The sequence below is a fragment of the Furipterus horrens genome, unplaced genomic scaffold (assembly GCF_987537825.1).
Source record: "Furipterus horrens unplaced genomic scaffold, mFurHor1.1.pri manual_scaffold_8, whole genome shotgun sequence".
Taxonomy (NCBI): domain Eukaryota; kingdom Metazoa; phylum Chordata; class Mammalia; order Chiroptera; family Furipteridae; genus Furipterus; species Furipterus horrens.
In genome coordinates, this window is record NW_028327178.1 from 37,763,156 (window position 1) to 37,783,627 (window position 20,472).

At 38.7% G+C, this 20,472-nt stretch overlaps 1 protein-coding gene across 10 annotated transcripts in view; it reads left to right on the forward strand.

The window, feature by feature from the left end:
- Nucleotides 1-20,472, forward strand: part of OSBPL1A (oxysterol binding protein like 1A) — a 212,848-nt gene that overhangs the window by 137,076 nt on the left and 55,300 nt on the right. For 9 of the 10 annotated variants that reach the window (XM_090285702.1, XM_090285704.1, XM_090285705.1 and 6 more), the window contains one exon: nucleotides 13,495-13,648. In XM_090285702.1, the coding sequence (XP_090141828.1) occupies nucleotides 13,495-13,648 (154 nt within the window). Of the gene's footprint in view, nucleotides 1-10,700; nucleotides 10,802-13,494; nucleotides 13,649-20,472 lie in introns of those variants that run through there. The other variant, XM_090285711.1, reaches the window with a different exon arrangement.

Here is a 20,472-nt window from a genome sequence, read left to right on the forward strand (position 1 = left end):
ATAGAATCCAATAGTGTGTATTGGCAAAACCGATAGAGTTATGTCATGAAATTGAAGCCAGTTTTAGCATTTCTCAGCAGATGCAAGAGTTGGTGCTTGTGTCTTTTCAAATCAAAACTTTCAAAAGGGAAGGTGGTGTTATAACAACTTTGACTTCTTCTGGAGAAGAGTAGCACAGGAACAGTTATGACCTATGTCTAATAAAGTTTAAACCAGTAACTACATCTATTAGTAGTTGAGAGAAGTACTAACTTCTCTGCGGACATTTTACATATAGAACACAGAGAATTTGACCCCAGTGGTTACTGTTGTTGGGAAGAAGGCAGCAGTGCATCTTGGCCATTTAATTAGACACTGCATGCTGTCCTTTACGTGCCCAAGCCCAATGTTTTCACTTCTACTTTTTGTTTTTGAAATAGCTGTATATTTCTTATCTGGGTCTTTTCTGTGTGTCTTTTCTATAGTGTGGGCCTGCCTAGTACTTGGCGATTTCAGTCACTTTTGTGTTTCCGGCACTTATTTCTCTCTTGCCCCCAGCCCCCCCTTTTCAGCCATACTACCTTGTTCTTGCCCTTTTTCTTGTTATATAACTTTCTGTGTGTTTCCTCATTTCCCCCAACAACACTGCATGTCCCATAAGGGCAGAGCGTTTGTCATATTAACTTCTGTACTTTCTTTATTTCCCTGCACAAAATGTGTTAATCGATTGAGGTGATGAACAGCCAATTAAGCACTGTAGAATATGACTTACTGAACACCTTCTATGTATAATATATGGTACAACATTTTCAAGAAAATCTAGGCAGTGGCGGGGATTCTTAATCTCAATAAACATGCCTGTGTTTATAGAATTAAAATATTACTCAGCAGATGACTCATGTGTATGTTATAGGTAAACACTGATGAGTGTAATTTTTCCTTTAGGGCTTGGGTTGACTACCTGGGCCTATCATCCTTTTCTGAAATGATTTTATTGATTAAATTAATGTCTCCATTAAATTTATTTCAAAGCCAAGTGCATTTTGTCCTGTCCTTAGCATTGAGAGGATTTCATTAACCAAGCATGTTTATTGAGTGCCCACTGTATGCCAGGTGCTTTGTTATGTGTGCTGATACTAACATAAATGAGCCCAGAGTTTCTTAGTCAAGGGGAAGAGACCAACTCACAGAACGATGGTTACAATGGAGTGTGAAGGGGACCTACTCACTCCCAAGCTTAGACCCTAGGGTTTGTCTCCGATTCATACATCTCACAATGCGCCTGACCACTGGCTCCTGTCTTCTGACACACTCTCCCTGGAACCCTGATCCAAACATTTCTTTGACCGCACTACGGCATCTCCCTCTTTTCCCTGTCTCTCACTCCACTCCTGTTTTCACTTCCTCCTTTCCAGGCTTAGATTGCCTGGAGTGTCGTATAATCACTCCCCTGCCTTTCTCTCCCTTTATTGTACTCACCCAGCAAAACTCCATTTCATGCTCCACACCCCTCTGTACCCGTCCTCAGGAGACTAGGTGAGCTGGAGACAAATACAAGGCCAGCCACACTGGCAGGTGTTGCTTTAAATCCATGGCTGTAAACGTCTGTTGTGCCCTTTTGCTGCTCAGCAATCATACTACATTTTCTACAAATGCTCATTTAATACTTATCTCACCTAAAATTTCTAATACCTTCTCCTCTGTTCTACTCCATCAGAGGACATTATGTCACTGAGCAACTCCTCATGTTTCCATTTGAATCAAAGCCACCCACACACCTGAATGTGAACCCATATATTCCCCCTTCTCTGCTTTATGGTCATGGATGTTATGTTCCTACCTGAAGCCAACTCCACCATTTGTGCCTGAGATCCCATGACGTCTGACCTACATAAGAACATGAAGGTAGCTGCAGCTCCTTTTCTCTCCTAGGTAATCAATCATTCTTTGTTCCCATCAGCTTTCTTATCTTTTAAAAAATGATGTATCTTATAAAAATACCTTTGAGCCCTGGCCTGGTGGCACAGTGGGTTGGAGCATCATCCTGTGCACCATAAAGTTTGCGGGTTCCACCCCTGGTTGGGAGTGTGTACGGAGACAGCTGACCAGTGTTTCAGACTGTTGTTGCTCTCTCCCCCTTTTTCTAAAATCGGTAAATATATCCTCGGGTGAGAATTTTAAAAAAGTAGCTTTGATTCCACCTCACTTCCCTTTCTTATTTTTTTTCTTGAACACCCTGTATTTCTATGTGTATTCTTGCCATTCCACTGCAGTAGTCCTTGACTAGGTCACTATTGTAATATTCTCTGTTGTCTAGTTGAGTGGTCCTTTCTCATCTGTCTTGATCTTTCACCAGAACCTAAAATTGCTGACTACTTCCTCCTACATAAAACACTTTCTTTATTTGGCTTGCACTCTCCTTTGATTTTATTTCTGTTTCCTGTGCTGGATTTTATTTTCTGTTTCCTTCCACCTTTAGATATTAAGAGTATCTCAGGATGCAGACATTGAACTACTTCTCTTTTCTTCTTACACTTACTCCCTGAATTCTCTGTACTCAGAGTGAAGTCTAAGGAACAGCAGCATTAGCATCACCTGGGAGCATGTCAGAAATGCAGAGCCCAAGGCCCCATTTAGAACCTAACCACAGACCTGGTGCATTTGAATCTGCATTTTTTTTCAGTGATTTATATGGACATTAAAGCTTGAGCAACTTTGCCTTTCATGACCCCATCTAGTCCCATGCTTTTAAGTATTTTCTGTATCCTGATAAACCCATAATTTTGTGTGTCCAGCCTAGTCTTCTCCCTGAATCTCAGACTCATGTCTATCTACTTGGCATATTCACTTAAATGTCTAAGGTGATCTCCTTAATGTCTTAAACTGTCCAGAAGAAAACTCTTGATTTCTACTCACAATTCTGCCTCTTCTGCATTCTTCCATATTGTCATAGATGGAAGATGCATCTTTCCAGATGATTCTTCCAAGGCTGAGAACCTCTGAATTACCCATCACAGACTTTCTTTTTTTCTTTCATTTATTTATTTACTTATTTAATTTTTGTCTCACATCCACATTTATTCTGTCGGCAAATTCTGTCAGATCTACCTTCAGAATACAACAGAATTGGACCCTTCTTAAAGTTCTACCCCTGTCACTCAGACCCAAGTCCCCATCATCTCAAACCTGGATTATTACAGTAGCTTTCTAACTGGTCTCTCTGCTTGCACCCTTATTTCAGGCAACATTTCTTTAAATTTTCACCCCAAGATATGTTTATCGATTTTTTTTTTTTTAAGAAGGGGAGGAGGGGAGAGAGAGAAACATTGATGTGAGAGGGAAGCATTGATTGGTTGCCTCCCATACACACCCTGACTTGGGATCAAACCCGCAACCTAGGTATGTGCCCTTACTGGGATTCGAACCCACAACCTTTTGGTTTATGGGATGATGTTCTAACTAACTGAGCCACCTGGCCAGGGCTATTTCCAGCAACATTTTGAACACAGCTTTCTGAGTGGTCATTTTGAAATATGAATCAGTTTGTATCAGTTCTCTGGACAGAACCCTCCAAAGGCTTTTCTTCTTGGCTGGAATAAAAGCCAAAGGCCTAGGTGACCTGGCCTTCTGCCACTTTTCTGACGTGCCACCTTTCTGAAGTCTGCCTGTGTCCTCCTCTCTCACTTTCTTCTGTCACTCTCGCCTCAATGTTAGTTCTTCAACTTGCCAAGCATGTTCCTCAGGCTTTTGCTTTTCAGTATTTCCTGTGTCTGCAACTCTCTTACCCCAAATATCCACAGTGCTCACTCTCTCACTTCCTTCATTTTTCTGCTCGGAGAGACCTTCACTGTGCCATTTTCTATCCCTTTTTCTTGCCTTAAAAAAAGCCACTTTCACATAATGTATTCATTTATTTGTTGATCTCGCACAGTTAAAATGATGTAAGCTCCTGAATAAGGGGTGGGATGTTATTCCCAGCCCTACAAATAGTACTAGACCAAGAAAGAGGTGCTGAACAAATATTTGTTGGACAAGTTAATGAGTAAGTACTACCAAATGGTACACAAAGAGTATTACAGAAATTCAGAGGAAAGGCAGCTGCTCCGGGAAGCTGCAAAAAGGATCACAAAATAAATGACATTGAGGCATTTTTGGAAGAGTCAGTAAAAATGTTCTCCTGGCAGGTAAGATGAAGGAAGAATATTCTTTGTGGAAGAAAGCAACACATACAAAGGCAGAGAACAATGGTTTTCAAAAACATCATGAAATGTGCTGTGCCTGAAGCAGGGGTGAACGTTTGGGATGTGGAGAGGCTGGCGATGAGACGAAGCCAAGAAGGGAGTCAAGACCAGCTTGTAACTCGTCCTCTGACAAGATTCTGCTAATGAATTTGCCTTTTTGCATATAGACAGTAGGGAGAAAATAGACACAAATATATGGAGTGATAAGATTAGTATTTTTAAAATTCACTTTTTTGGTTATCATTGTGGAATTTTTATAATATGCTTCCATTATACTGAGAATTAAGAATTCAAAGAAAATAACACATGGTCCCTACTCAGGAGTTCACAGTGTAGTAGAATATTAGTGTTTTAGGAGTAAAGGTTGATTTGAGGTGCTTGTTTCTTAGATGACAGATGACAAGAGTTTGAATAAAAGCAATTGGAGTGACAATGGGAAATTTCAGTTCTTTCCCTTTTTAGCTTTGGTGAGCACGTATCCTTCTGACTATATCTCAAAGGTCAGAGGCTTCTTTATGAAAGCCTGGTTGGAATTTTGTATTTGTGTGTGTGTGATTATTTGGTTCTTGTTGGCCTTGACACTCAATCAGTCCGTAAATTCCATAAGGAGCTCTGCATCACTAGCAACTAGCATAGATTCTGGCACATACTAATTCAGATATTTGCGTGAATGAATTATTGAGATACACTTTTAAAGGTAAATTGACTGAACTTGAGAACCAGCTGGTTATGGAGGATAATAATATCCTTAGGCTTCCCATCTTTTTATTTAAAATTCCCACTTTGGTCCAAAGCATCTCACACTGAATGGTGGAAACTAGACTTGTCGTCCTGTTCAATCCCTTTCTACATTCTGTCTTGGCAAATGGTATCATTAGCCACCCACTGTGAAACTGTAAATGTGGAAATCATCTTTTATTTCTTTTGTTAACTCCCCCAGTACTTAGGTATCTAGTCTCCCCTCCACCCCCATTTTCTCCTACCAATATTCACTGCCAGTGCTTTAATTAAACTTTCTCCTCCTTGTGACCCCACAGACCATTACAGTCCCTTTCTGAGAGGTTTTCCTGCTTCCAGTCTTTGTCCTTGCCAGTCCATTTCCCATGTAGCATATTGTCAGGTGTAGGAGGCTGGAAAATGGCCCCCAAATTATATGTCTACCTTCTAATCCTAGGAACCTATTACTTTTTTTTTTTTTTTGGAAGAAAAGATCTCTGCAGATGTTATTAAAGAATTTGAGACGAGGTCATCATTGATTATATCGGTGGGACCTACATACACTTACATGTATGCTTATAAGAGAAAGGTAGAGAGAAATTAAACAGACACAGGGGAGAAGGCTATGTGAGGTTGGAGGCAGAGATTAGAGTGATGTGGCCATAAGTGCAGGAATGCTGGCAGCCACCAGAGCTGGATGAGATAAGGAATGTTTTCTGCCCTAGAGCCCCCAGAGGGATGGTGGTCCTACCAACACATTGATTTTGGTCCAGTGAAACTGATTTTGGACATCTGTCCTCTGGAATTATGAAAGATTTCTCTTTTTGTTCTTTTAAGCCACCAAGTTCATGGTAATCATTATAGTGGCCATTGGCACTAGTATATCAGAGATATCTATAAAATATAAAACAGATTTCTTATTCCCTAGAAAAACATCCACCTACTCCCCATTACTACAGATTAAGTCCAAACTCTGATCTAACCCACTGTGTTTTTTTTTAATGTATGAGGGAGGACCTGAAAAAACCCAGAATTTAGTTGTAAAAAACTGTGTCTATTCTTTCATGTTTAAACTTCAGTCACCTTCAAAGTACTCTCCATTTGATGCAATACACCTATTGAGATGTTTTGTCCACTGCTCAAACCAATTTTTGAACTCCTTGGTTTTGATGCCTTTTAGTGCTTCTGCCATTTTGTTTCACCTCTTCCATGTCAACAAAACATTTCCCTTTGAGGACTTCTTTCATCTGGGGAAACAAAAAAAAGTTTCTCAGGGAAGATCTGGTGAATAGGGAGGGTGGGGCATGGAGGTCATGCCATTTTTGCTCAAAAACTGCTGGTGGTGAGGGCAGGTGTACTCGTAAGTCACCCATCATAAAATGGGCAAATGTGTTGAAAGAATCTTAAAAAGAAATTCACCGAAGCCAAGCACAGCCTCTCACAACAACACCAGCTGGTGCACTGACGCAGATGGGTTCCCAGAACACTCACCTTGTGGGGGAAGCCTGTACTACAGGGGGCCTCCAGAAGACAATTCCAGTTTTTTGGGTCCTCCCTCATATATCTAATTTTTATTTTGTATTTGTTTCAGGTGTAGAGCATAGTGGCTAGACAGTTATATAATTTATGACAGGGGTCCTAACCCCTAGACCATGGACCAGTAACAATCCGTGGCCTGTTAGGAACCAGGCTACATAGCAGCGGTGAGCAGTGAGCCAGTGAAGCTTCATTTGTATTTCCAGCCGCTCCCCATCGCTCGCATTACCACCTGAGCTCTGCCTCCCGTCAGATCTGTGGTGGCATTAGATTCTCACAGGAGTGTGAACCCTGCTGCGAACTGCACATGTGAGGGATCTAGGCCGCATGCTCCTTATGTGAATCTAATGTCTGATGATCTCAGCTGGAGCTGAGGCGGTGATGCTAGCGCTGGGAAGCAGCTGCGAACACAGATTATCATTAGCAGAGAAGTCTGACTGCACAGAGACCATAATAAACCAGTTGCTTGCAGACTCATATCAAAATCCTGTCAGTGAGTGGCAAGTGACAATTAAGCTGCATCTGGTGGCAGGCTTTAAGTCAGAATCTGACTAATTCAGCATTATGGTGAGTTGTATGATTATTTCATTATATATTACAATGTAATAATAGAAATAAAGTGCACAATAAATGTAATGCATTCGAGTCATTCCCAAACTACCCATCCCTCACCCTGGACTGTAGAAAAATTGCCTTCCATGAAACCGGTCCCTGGTGCCAAAAAGGTTGGGGACCGCTGATTTACAAAGTGTTCCCCCTGATAATTCTAGTACCTGCCTGGCACTATACATAGTTATTACAATATTATTGACTGTATTTCATACACTGTTCTTTACATTCCATTACTGTTTTGGGATTTCTTAACTCCATCTTTTTAATCTTCCTCACCCATCTCTCCTCTGGCAACCATCAGTCTGTTCTCTGTGTCTGTTTCTGTTTTGTTTGTGTGTTTATTTTGTTCTTTAGATTCCACATACAAGAGCAAGATATGGTATTTCTCTTTCTCTGACTTACTTCATTTAGTGTAATACCCTCTGGGCCCATCCATGTTGTCACAAATGGTAAGATTCCATTCTTTTTTATAGCCAAGTAATATTTCATTGTGTATATGTACCACATCTTCTTTATCCAGTTGTTATCTGACTGACTTTAAAGCTTTTTCTCTGACAACCACATCTTTTTCACCTGGCCACCCTTCTCTCTAGCCATGCCAGCTATTCTTGGATAGATAGATACCTTGTTCTTTCAGGCCTTAGAGCTGCTTACTCTTCCACTCATGCCTGTGGTTCTTTTTTCTTGCCTTCATCTCTTTTTCATCATTGATTGCTGTTCAAATGTCATCTTTCCTTGGAGACTTATTTTAAGACCTGTAAGAGCGACCTCTTCCATTGTTCCCACGAACACTTGGTATAAACAAATGTTTACTTGTATATCTTGCACTGAATTGGATTTTGAGTACTTGGAGAACACCAGCCATATCTCATTGATCTTTCTAAACTGTTTCAGCAACTACTTGTTACCTGGTATTTGGTATGTGTTAATTTATTAAATTAAATCACATGAATATACTTTGTTTTTATAACTGTGGATTAGTCTGTAACTGGTCTTTAGTTCTAAAGTGTTTTTCTTTGTAGAGTGAATGCATAGGTGAACTTCTTAAAAATAATTTTAAGGATATCAACAAGACAAATGAGAAAGCTCTGTGGATTTAGTAGTCAAAAATAGTTACACATAAGATTTCCAGTAGTCCACACACTGGTCTGCATTAATTCTTCATCCTCAATTACATGTGCAGATTTTTCAGGTTGTGGAAAACAGTAGTAGATTTAGTTACTGGGGGGACAGCCAATACTTTTAAGAAACTCTGTCACAAGCAACAGTGTATCATTTGGCTGATTTTGACCTTGGACATCATTCAGAGAAGATATGTCTAGAATATCTCTGGCTCTTATTGCTTGCTGCCAAGATTTTGTTTCAAGTTTTTTTCATTTCCTTAGTAGATTATTGTAGCAGTTTCTTGGCAGCGCCTTCTGGACTCATCCTGGTTTTCAGTTTATAATTTTTTTTAAAATGTGGTAGGTTTTATTTATTTTCTTTGTGTTCTTCATATTTATTATGTTGTTTTTGGGTTTATGCAATAGTACCTTAAAGCTAAATAAAAATTTAGCACTGATATTTTAAGCTTGGGTTACCTTGGGTTACTCTGGACATTTTTAGAACATGCCTAGTTTGTGGGAAACTGTAAACAGTAAAGGTATTAAATCGAGTGTGTGTGCCTGGCCATTTCCTGTTACCTTCAGTAATGGGGGGAGGGGTTATTGGACACGATCCACAGTTCTTCCACATGTGGCTCCTTTGTACTGTTTGTTCTCAAGCTAGTTTTCAAAGGTCATGTTAAAAAAGTGTTTATCAAGATAACTTATAAGAATTGTTGACATGTTTATATCATTAACTTTTATGAAGTCTTCTTTCAACCTTTTAAAAGGAGGAAAAACTCAAAAAAAAATAGAATAGAGGTAATGATCCTCTTAATTCCAAAGATTTTAAAACTACTTTATTGAGATATAATTGACATACAGAAAGCTGTACCTATTTAATGTATATAACTTGACAAGTTAATTTTTAATCATGTTAACTTACAGCCATTGTCTTTTATGCTTTTTGGATGAGAGAGGTGTTTGTGTTCAATCTGAAATGTCTTCAGAATAAAGATCTGGGCGACTGGAGATTTAGGACATTAGGACATTCAAACAAACTTTTTATTAATACGAGTGTTTTATTTATTTTTTGTATGTTCACATTTTTAATTTTTTTAATTACAGCTTACATTCAATATTATTTTGCATTAGTTTCAGGTGTATAGCACAGTGGTTAGACAATCATATACTTACCAAAGTGTTCTCCTCCCCCACCAGTATTTCTAATACTTACCTGGCACTATACACAGTTATTACAATACTATTGATTACATTTCCTGTGCTGTACTTTACATCTCTGTGCCTGTTTTATAACTACCAATTTGTACTATACTGTTTTAATTGAGAAAATAATCAGGCAGATTCTGTCAACCTTAAATGCTTGTCAATAGTCTAGAGCATTTATCTTGTAAAATGCATTTGGTTTTTCAGTGTTATTCTGACACTTTATCTATAAAAATATAGGTGTCAGTTAAGCCACCTGAATCATTTTAGAACTGGATGGACATAAACAGACCCCCAAATAGTATGTACTAAGTAAGCCTCCAGAGTAGCTACAGCCTCCGTGTGTGACTAATTAGTGTGACTAATGCTATGAAGGCATAGAATTTAAGAATGGCTTCTAAACTATTTCACACTATATATATATTAGACATCTCTGTTCATAGCATTAGAAATATCCAAGCTTTTGTTCTTAAGAGACTAGGGAGCTTTTATCTCACGGACACTGTAAGTCAGGTAATTGATCATGTTTCCTTCTTTGCCTCTGAAGCTAAAGGATGCTCAGAGGTAAGTTTGTGGCATAACCTCTAGCGAGTATACAGAACCTCATGGCATTTTGGGGTTACCTGCTCATTCCCAGCCTCTCTTTGTGTTTTCTCTGCACTGCCTGCCCTTGATGTTTGTTTATCCTGTCTAGTCAGCTTCATGACTGACTCACAGCTTCCCTTCCGTCCAGCTGCCTCAGCCACCACTCCTTTCTTGTGTCTTCCACCCCCATCTTACTGAGTACTTTAATCCTCCCATGTTGGGTCATACTGTTCCCTTTGCTGGGAGCAGTTCCTCTATTGCAACTCTCTTGACCATTTCCACTCTTACTCCTTGTCAATTTAGCTCAATCATCAGTCACAGTCCTTTCTGGACACCCTGTCCTTCACTCTGTAAAGTTGGCTGATCCCACCTTTGTGGCCCCTACCCCTATTTAGGCTTCTGTTATTGCACTGAGAAAAATTTACTGACCTCACATGTTCGCAAAACTGTCCACCTCTGCTAGACCATGGACAGGGACCAGTTGTTACCATTCTTTGAATCCATCATGCCTTCCACATGATAAAGGAGGAGACAGTTGTGTTAAACCATGTCAGAGGTGATCAATGAGTCATGATAAGAATTGAAAAATGACCATTGGACTTTGCAGTGTGGAGGTAATTGGTGACCTTTGTAAGAAACTTTTAGGGGGCTGGGTAGGGTGGGGTTAGCCTGATTGTATTAAAGAGGGAAGGAGGTTAGGAGCAAAGGGTAAGGTTTGGGGAACGAGAGGAAGCGGAGGAACAGGGAGAAAGAAGAGTAGAAGAGAGAAGGACTGGGAAAGACGACAGACAATCAAGTCCTACCACCCCCAGAAGAACAAGGGTCAGTATGCCATCTGATGGTGTATTCCTGTGTAAGCACACTGGTCCCATGATACAGATGAAGGGTGCAGGTCTTTGGTTTGTATTCACTGAGTTCAAATTGTTTTGAGAAAAGTTTGTCTTTGCTTCATAGAAGCTCATACTGCCTTACCTGTTGTTTGGTATGTACTGTGTATCTGCTTTTGGTTAAGAATTTTCTTTGTAAATGGATAAGTTCCTATCTTATGATTTATATCTCTTAAATAGCAAACACAGTATCCTATACATAGTGGTGTTTAATAAATGCTTGATGTTTTTGCTTTTTGGTTTTCAACATGTGGGGGGAGGAAGAAATTTTAACCTACCCTTCTAGGTTCTAATAATCAAATCAATATGAGATAAATTAACCAAATTTAATTACATATGTATGAATGAGAACTCACATACATGAGAGGTTGAGAGACGGAAAGGAAAAATGAAGTATATGTGGTATCCTGAGCCAAGGAATGAGGTAAGGGACCTGGGGCTACAGAAGAAAACAGGATCATAAAAGGAGCAGATGTTCAGTAATTAGATGTTAGGCCATAAAAAAGTTATCTTTGGTAATAGTTCTTATTATGGGCAAGGCCCCCAATTTAGATTCTTCTAGGTAGTTAAGGGAGGGGCAGAAGCTTCTCCTGGGCATGTGGGGTCTCAATTGACTTAGGCTCAAAATAATCCACATACCATAGTAGCACATCTTAGCGAGGCCTGGTCAGAATCCCTTCATTGATATCTAAATTATACAGTAATAATGCATCTTAAATAATACTGACCAATACAGACAAGATTATATTGATTCATATTTTTTCATAAGAAACAAATTTGACAGGGTAGAAACGAGAAAACCACCCAACCCACTGCCCCAAGGCCCCTGTCATCATCTTCAGGTTTTGCTCCTGCGGATCCCTCTGAACAGCTCTTCTCTCACCTCCACCCAGGGCACCATTTTCATTTTTTAAGGACTTGTCTGTAGTTGAACCTCTCCTAGGTAGCCTTTCCTGATACCCATTTGCCTACCCCAGAAAGCGGACTCATCCCCTTTACCTCACTATGCTCTATCTAGTCAGACCTCTGTCACCTAACTCCTCTCGTTTGTACGATTATGTCTTTACCTGAACCAGACTGGTCTTTCTTTGAGGCAGAGTAAAATTATTATTTTGCTTGTATTTTAGATTTGTAAAATGATGTCCTGATTTTTTTTTTTTTAGCATTATGTTAAAAGCATTTTTTCTATTTTATGAAATTGTTTTATTTTAACAACTGCTTATTTTATCTAATGGGTAGACAGTCCCCTTGTTACTGGCCATACAGCTTGCCAAAACTGACAATGAAAAATACTTCTTTAAATTGATTATTAAAAGACCTATTTGTTATAAGGTACATGACAGAACAAAGCTTTTTTTTTTAAATTCTTGTAGTGTTATATTTACAGAAAATAACAATAACATCAGCATTGAAAGTCTTTCTAATTACTGTAGTTTGCATCATTCAGAGGTCCAGCATTCAGAGCTAAAGTCATGTTGTCCAACCTGCAGTTGTGCTCGGCTAACAGTTGTTACTAATCAGCCTAATGTGATAAAAAACAAAGTTTCGTGACTTTGGTTGAATTATAGAATGCAGTGCAGAGGAAAAGGAAGTAGTAACAATTTTTATTTCCTGAACTTTTTGGCTATATGACATATTAAGCACATGATTGAAAATTTATTGCTTGACTGTGTCTAGGAGTGCTTGTCTAGAGCCGAGGACAGTAGAGTGTATAGTCATTTGCTTAAGGGAAGTTAGATGTTACCTTGAATTTATATTTTAATAAAAACTTAGGAACCATTCAGTGTTTCCTGGAGATTGAGTGCCTGCTACTTGGAGCTGAAACATAGAGAGCATTAAACAAGGAATCAGGAAACCTAGGTTCACATCCTGTTTTGCCCAGCTCACAAACCATGAGACCATTAGCATTCTTTTTAACCCCATAGTCCTGCCTCCTGGTCCCCAGAGCACCCAGGAGAAGTTAAAAGGATATGAAGAATGTGAGCATGCCTGAAAACTCCATTCCCTAACAGGCAGATGGCTCCACTCTGAATACAGCCAATTGGGAACACGGCATTTTCATCCTAAAAATGCCTGCCCAATATTTAGGGTTTATATGGACACTTCTGGCTTTAGGTCTTGAGGATTTAGGTACGTAATATACCAGAAGGAGTACTTTTTAAAGTATTTTAAAATTATCTTTGCTTTTGTGTCTGTAGTATCGGATGTGATTTATACTTCTCACAAGCACAGCTACTCTAGCTTCTTCTTTATAATGAGTTTAAAAAATTGAATACTTTTTTAAAAGTTATGCTTGGGATCTTAGCTTTGAAAGGGAAGACAAAATAGAAATTTGGGAGTGGGGAGCTACTGAATATGATTTCTTAAAGAATTAGGTACTCTTTGGAAATCTTTTAATATATAAAATCTGTTTAATTGTAAGTTGGTATAAACCTCTATCTGTTTCATAAGTCTACTTTGGCCTTTTTGGGTGCAGGTTCTCTGAAATCCCTGAGGAGGTAGTTAACGGATTGATTGTCTACAGACAAAGTCGCCTGCTTAAGTTTCAAAGCCTGATGCATTAAGGGAGATACACATTGTTACCGAAGCCAAGTTCAGTTCACTGACTATGAACCTGCTCTGCCACAGATTCCGAGTCCGAACGGTCCCTGAGTAGACTGGAAGCAGTGACGGCGCGCTCCTTTGAAGAGGAAGGGGAGCATTTGAGTAGAAAATACAGAATGTCCGAAGGAAAAGATTGCGGTGGGGGAGATGCTCTCTCCAATGGCATCAAAAAACACAGGTAGGAGAGCCATGGACAATAATCATTGCTGACATTCTATTTTCAAGTCCATTTGAGTTCTTAAGAGAGTGCCTTCTCTTTCTTTTCCTCTCTCTGTTGGATATTTATATTGCTATATCACCTCAAAGAAATGCTTAGTTTAAGTACTTTGTTCATTTAAGAGAATAACATCATCTGTAAATGTAGGAACAAAGTGCAAAACTTGGTTTTAGCAACATGATTTTACGGGAACATAAATCTTTTAGTTGGCAATTTAGAAAGAATACTCAGAACTCCCTATTGAAATTGATGCTGGGTTGCTTTTTTCATCATACATCTTTTATAACTGCCTCCCAATGCTATTTTAGTTTCTAGTCATTTGATCTTCATGTTGGTTTTATTAAGTAAGAATGGATGGTAATATTGCCTGCCTGTTGATTCAATTTAGTTACATTTTAACAAAGACTTTTATTAAGATCCAGGGTTTGTTGAACATATCTGTTTTATACTGTCTACTAACAGTAGTATCTTATTGGTGATTTAGTCTTAGAGATTGTCCGAAATTAATGAGACGTAACAGACACTAGAGTTCTCCAGTTTCTGCACAAGTGTACGGACACAGGGGCATATGTGCCTGCTGGCATTCATAGCGTAAAATATTTATCAAATTATCAGTAAAGGATATATGCTGTTGTCATTACAAAAGCATTTTGGGGGGGTAAGAAGTTATTAACGGTTGATTTTTACAAGGTAGATTTTGTTTAATATTTGTAGATTGTGTGACTTTAACCCCTTTTCTGTGCCATGATTCTGGCCACAGGTGATCTCAATTATTGTTCTAGTTGAAAAAACAACACACACATCACTTCTCATTTATGTGTATTTGCTCCTTGTTAACAAAATATCTCACTTTGTACTGATTTTGACAAGATCAGGAAGTTTTAGGTAGCAAACTAGATAAAACCAGAGTTTTTCTTCTGTTTAATAAGAGGCTATCCTCTAAACATGGTTACTAATGGTTGTCTTTTAATGGCATTGACCATTGCACATTACATGGCTAGCGATATGTCCTTCCTGATTTTCTCTGCAGTTACAGTCAGCTCATATGGGGGTCCTGGGCTAGGTTCGGAGCAGGTCATGAAAACTTAGTGGAAAACCTGGCAGGCCTATCTATGTCTAAAGAGAAGACAGCCTTTGACTGTTTAACACATACATTATGACAGCACAGTGAGAACACAGGGAAGACTTTGGAATGCTCAAAGAAGCATACAAATGGCCACATAGCTGGAAAGTATCAGAAAGAGTACTGTGCTCAGATGCTTGCTATCATCTCCTATGACTGAAGGGGTGGTCCTCTGCTCTTTCGGGCTTGCCAGCCCTTCTGTATGTGTGCTATAATCATAACAGTAGTTCTTTTGCATCTGATAGAGATTTATTACACTATATTCGTATATTCTGTGTTCGTCAAATCCACGTGGTACGGATATATACAGATAGTATAGAAAGTTAAAATGAAATTGTTCTAAAAATGAAATTAGAACAGATCACTAAGAAAAACTACAAAGAAATGCAACTAGATAGTGACCTAGCCAGGAATGTTAAACTGATAAACAGGATGCAGCTTATTAGTAAACCTATAAATGTAATAAAACATTCCTCAGTATTTTAAAGGGAAAGAGGTCACTTTAGGAAATTGTGAGCAGTCAAATATGTGAAAAACATAATTTCTTATTTTAAAAGGTAGCGATAATAGTAGTTTGTTTTTTTTAAGCTGGTCTTTTCTAACCAAGTAAATAGCATATGCCACACATAATTTAACAGATTTTTTTTAGAATAGGAAAATAAGACCCTGCAAACCGAAAGGTCACTATTCGATTTCCCGGCCAGGGCACATGCCTGGGTTGTGGGCCAGTTCCCTAGTTGGAGATGTGTGAGAGGCAACCAGTCAATGTTTCTTTCACTTGTCATGTTTCTTTCCCTCTCTTCCTCCCTCCCTTCTCTCTGAAAATAAATAAATAAAATATTGAAAAAAGAAAAAAAGAATAGGAAAATAGGTGGAGTATTCAGTGTCAGTCAAATCCCTTTTGCCTGCTCCTTAAATTGCATTATAAGTAATCTGTGTTTATAATGGGCAGTTATTAATAGTAAGTGTAATTTGAATTAATAGTAATTTTGATGATGTTTTAGAAAAGCAGATGTGTGTTGCTGTTGGGAGATTGGCCTTACATAACTGTGAAATATATTTGAAGTTTTCTGTTATATCTTTAAATAATATGAAATTTGTATTTGACCTTGTCATATATTTCTATTTTCTTCAATACTGAAAAATAATTTATTTACCATTTACTTAACATTCCCATAGAACCCTTACACTTCCTTCTCACCTCATATGGTCACTTACCTCTGGGATATGTGCATTTAAATTAGGGAGGGAGGTGTGGGAAGGATATGGATCACAAAATTTAACAGAGAAATGCATATTTTAAAATGGGAAAGAGAAGACTTACAAGTTATAGTTCACATGGGAAGTGTTAAAGCAAGGCTCTACTGATGTGCTGATAAATAGAACAAAGGCTTTCAACTGCTTTTGGTTTTTTTTTAAGCCAAGGAACCGTTTGTACAATAGAAATTTAGTGTGTTAACTATTAAAATCTCAGCTCCCTTCAAAGATTGATGAGATTCCGCATAGAGGAGTCTTCTCCTCTCCCCTCTCCAGCTCCTGCTTCAGTGGGAATCACCATCTACTTCATGTCCTATCCAACAAAAACACCTGAGCTTTACTCTCTGTAGTGTGTAGCATTGAAACAACAGATTTGCCCCCAAATATGGCATAATAACGCGTTCCAGACTATGTTGCTGCATCTATTTAATGTATACGCATACACGGTGTACCTAGGAGAGTGCCTGCCACATGGGAAACACTCAGTTTGAATGACTTCTTTTAACTGTTTATTCTCTCTCTCCTCAAAGATAGTGATTTGCTTTAATCTGAAGAACCTCTGCTCTCTTTTTTTTCTTTTTCACCCAGTTGCCATAGGATGACATCATATGGTGCAGTCTGAAAACCTCTGTGACCGTAAGAAACATAAGCTGTAGGGAATGCTATGTTATATTAATTTAATATGAAATGAGGCACACTGCACTAACTGAGTTTATTTCTATAATGATAAAACTATAGGTATTATGGACTTTTAGTTCATCCCATATGATAATTACCAGCAAAATGATTCTTCCGATAACTAGGTAGGTAATCTAAGTCATCTCTCTTTTAAAATTTTTTAAAAATCCTCACCTGAGGACATTTTCTCATAACTTTTAGAGAGGAAGGGCAAGAGATAAGCATTGACTCATTGCCTCCTGTATGCACCCGGACCGGGGATTGTACATGCCTGGGCTGGGGATCAAACCCACAACCCAGGATGCTCCCTGACGGGGATTCTGACCTGCAACCTCACCGTTACGGGACAATGCTCCAACCAACTGAGCCACACTGGCCAGGGCCTTTTTTTTTTTTCTAAAATCCTCACCTGGGGATAGGTTCACTGATTCTAGAGAAAGAAGAATGGGGCAGGGAGGAGAAACATCTATGTGAGAGAAACATTAATTGATTGCCTCCCCTACACTCCCTAACCAGGGATCAAACCCACAACCTAGGTATGTGTCCTGACCGGGGATCAAACCTGCAGCTTTTTGGTGTGTGGGACAGTGCTCCAAACAGCTGAGCCGCCTGGCCAGGGCTTAAGTCATTTCTTAAATAAGAGTTTGGGTTCAATAAACTGTGAGTTCTTTCATCAATCTAAAAATTCTGTGATTGCAAATTGAAATCTTGATAAATGGTTTTTCTATCATACTGATTTTAGACAACTGATAAAATGTCTCTTAGTATTATTAAGCCGGGGGGAAAAGTACCGTAGTTTGATTTTTCATTCACCCTGAATTACTGATATGCTATGTACTCTCCCAGCCAATGACCTTTACTATAGAGTTGTACATGTCATTGGGCTTTTAGATTAGTTCTAGAGATATAGCAACAGAAAGAATTAAGATTTTAGTTAAGACCTAGAACCAAAAGTACTGCAGAGCTAGAGAATATACAAAATAAATGCTCCATTTCAATGATATCCCCCCCCCCCCCGAAAATACATTGAGTTGCTTTGTGGAAAATTAGCCTACACCACACTGTAGTCAGGTGTATATTCACAGGGCTCCTTGTCATCTTGGCTGTGTTCCACAGGCTCAGTTCTCTACTCTTGGTCCTAATTTATTAAATTTATTCTGAGCTCTAATCAAACTTGTTAGCATTTGACCCACGCTGTTATATTTGGTAAAGCTCTTGATATTTATATCATTGTGCCATTGGATAGAGTATAAAAGAACTTGTTAGTCAGAATTTGAAATGCTGGATTCATGTTATGATTGTATAAATGATATTCAAATTCATTCACTGTATTAATAGCACTAATAGATTAATGGAGAAAATCATGATTATCCTAGTAGATAAAGAAAAAACATTCAGTAAGATTAAATAGTCATTTACGATTAATATCTTAGCAAACCACAAATAGAAGAGAACCTCTTTGATCTGGTTAAAAGTTACCACAACAAATTACTTGATAATGAGATATTAAAAAACAGTTCTTATAATACAGGAATAAGACAATGATTCTTGCTGTCATCTCTTCTACTCTGCCTCATCTGGAGGTCATAGCCAGAGACAACACATCCACAAAATTTAGAGATAAATATTAACATTAGTAAGAAAGTTTGGCAAAGTTGCTTTTATGCATAATCAGCTAATTATATTTCTGTGCACCATCAATAGACAGAATCTGCAGTTAAAATGGGAGGGATATTTGGAGTTATTAAAGTCACTTACCAAGGAATAAGTCTTAGCAAAAATGTATTAGCCCTGGCTGGTGTGGCTCAATGGATGGAGCACTGGCCTGTGAACCAAAACGTCACTGGTTTGATTCCCAGTCAGGGCACATTCCTGGGTTGCATGCCAGGTCCCCAGTTGGGGGCATGTGAGAGGCAACCAATCTCTCTCTCACACTCAATGTTTCTCTGCCTCTCCTTCTTCCTCTCTTTCCCTTTCTCTAAAAATAAATTTAAAAAATCTTTTAAAAAATGTATTATAATAAACTTATGGAAAAACATAAAACTTAATGAGAAGGAAATTCATTGTCTTAAAGATGTTTTTGTCAAAAGTGATCTATAGACTCAATGTAATTTTAATTAAAATCGCAATGTCCTTTTCTTTGGAAGTTGAAAAATGGGTTCTGAAAAATATATTTAAGCACAGACGGCTTTGAAGAGCTAAGATATAGTGCTCAACAACCAGACTGGAGGAAAGAAAGAAGGCTTTTACCCTACCAGTGACAATTAAGTACAAATCTTGAGGGCAGAGAGTTGTCCAGGAGGCAGGTTGACATACAGAATGGAAGTCAAGGGTCTGAAGGCCCACATGTATAAGGACACCTTGGGTATGTAACAAAGTTAGCCTAACTGGCAGTGAGGGAGAGAAAGGGCTATTAGGTAAATAGTCCTGGGATAGCCGTTTGATATGAAAATAAAAAGATAAATAAAGGAAAGAGATCCCTATTTCATATACACAAATATAAATTCTAGAAGAATCAAACACTTAAATATGAAAGGAATAAACTTTTAGAAGACAAACTATCTTTGCAATTTTGAAATATGGAAGGATTTCTTGCAACAAATATGATAGAGACTACGTTTTTATCTGATGCTAATCAATGTACTTGTACTTGATGAATTTACTTGAATAAAAGCCTTCAGTAATAAATGTGGCTAAGAATCTCAAAGGTTTATTTTGCTGAAATGGTAGAATGATAGATTTGGACTCTAGACGATTGCTTAGTTTACCCTTTATTTATTCTGCACGACTGCTTTAGAAATGAATTACTAGGTAGCCAAATAACAGCTGTCTTCTGTGTGTGGGGAATTCATACAAGGAACATACTGACAAATTGAAGTCAAAGAGGTGGAAAATAAAAGCCAAGGCAATAGCTTTCTAAGATTACATTGAGAAAATGTTGTTAATTGTAAATAACAATTATTCCTCCAATCTCTGTACAGTTATGGGACAGATTTTCTGGTTGCAGACTCAATTTGGTCAGGGCATAGGGTTAGTAACAAGTCACCCCACCCAGACGTCCTCTGGTGCTCTGGGCAGAAAACACCCTTGTCTGTCAGGAAATAAATGGAGTAAATTTGTATTGTCATATTATCACTAGGATCACTTAAGCAGGAATCCAGATACATCTCTGATTTTCAAAAATCCAGGTGTCATGGGAGAAAGCAAGAACCCTACCCAGCATTATCCAGACTGATGGTTGGGCGTGCGGACTGGAGGGAACTGGGGTTCCAAGGACATACTCCCTCTGCACTCTCACCCTACTCCCTGCCCTAGAGTACTTACTTGCTTTGGAGAGTAAAGGGCTGTTATTTTTTTTAATGATTATTGCTAGAAGCTCACACAGTTGTGTTGTTGGGCCTGCTTCTTTAATAGGCTGGACACAAGCCAGTCAGTAGCCTGAGACAGAACAGCAGTAAAGATAGAGTAACAGTCAGCAGCTCGAGGAGGAACAGTAGAGAAAGAAGATGCTGGATAACGTTAAGGAATGTTGTAGAGATTGGGCAAGGGTAACGCTGACTGCAGTGTAGGCAGACTGACGGCAGTCCCAAAATTGTAGACGTCTATTGTCAGAGGGCAGTGGAGACTGGACACCTGAAACAGATTGTCAGGTTGGATGGCAGTAGCTAAAGCAGAGGAATAAACGCCAGCTTATTATGATTACATGACACATCCATCTCTCCTACAA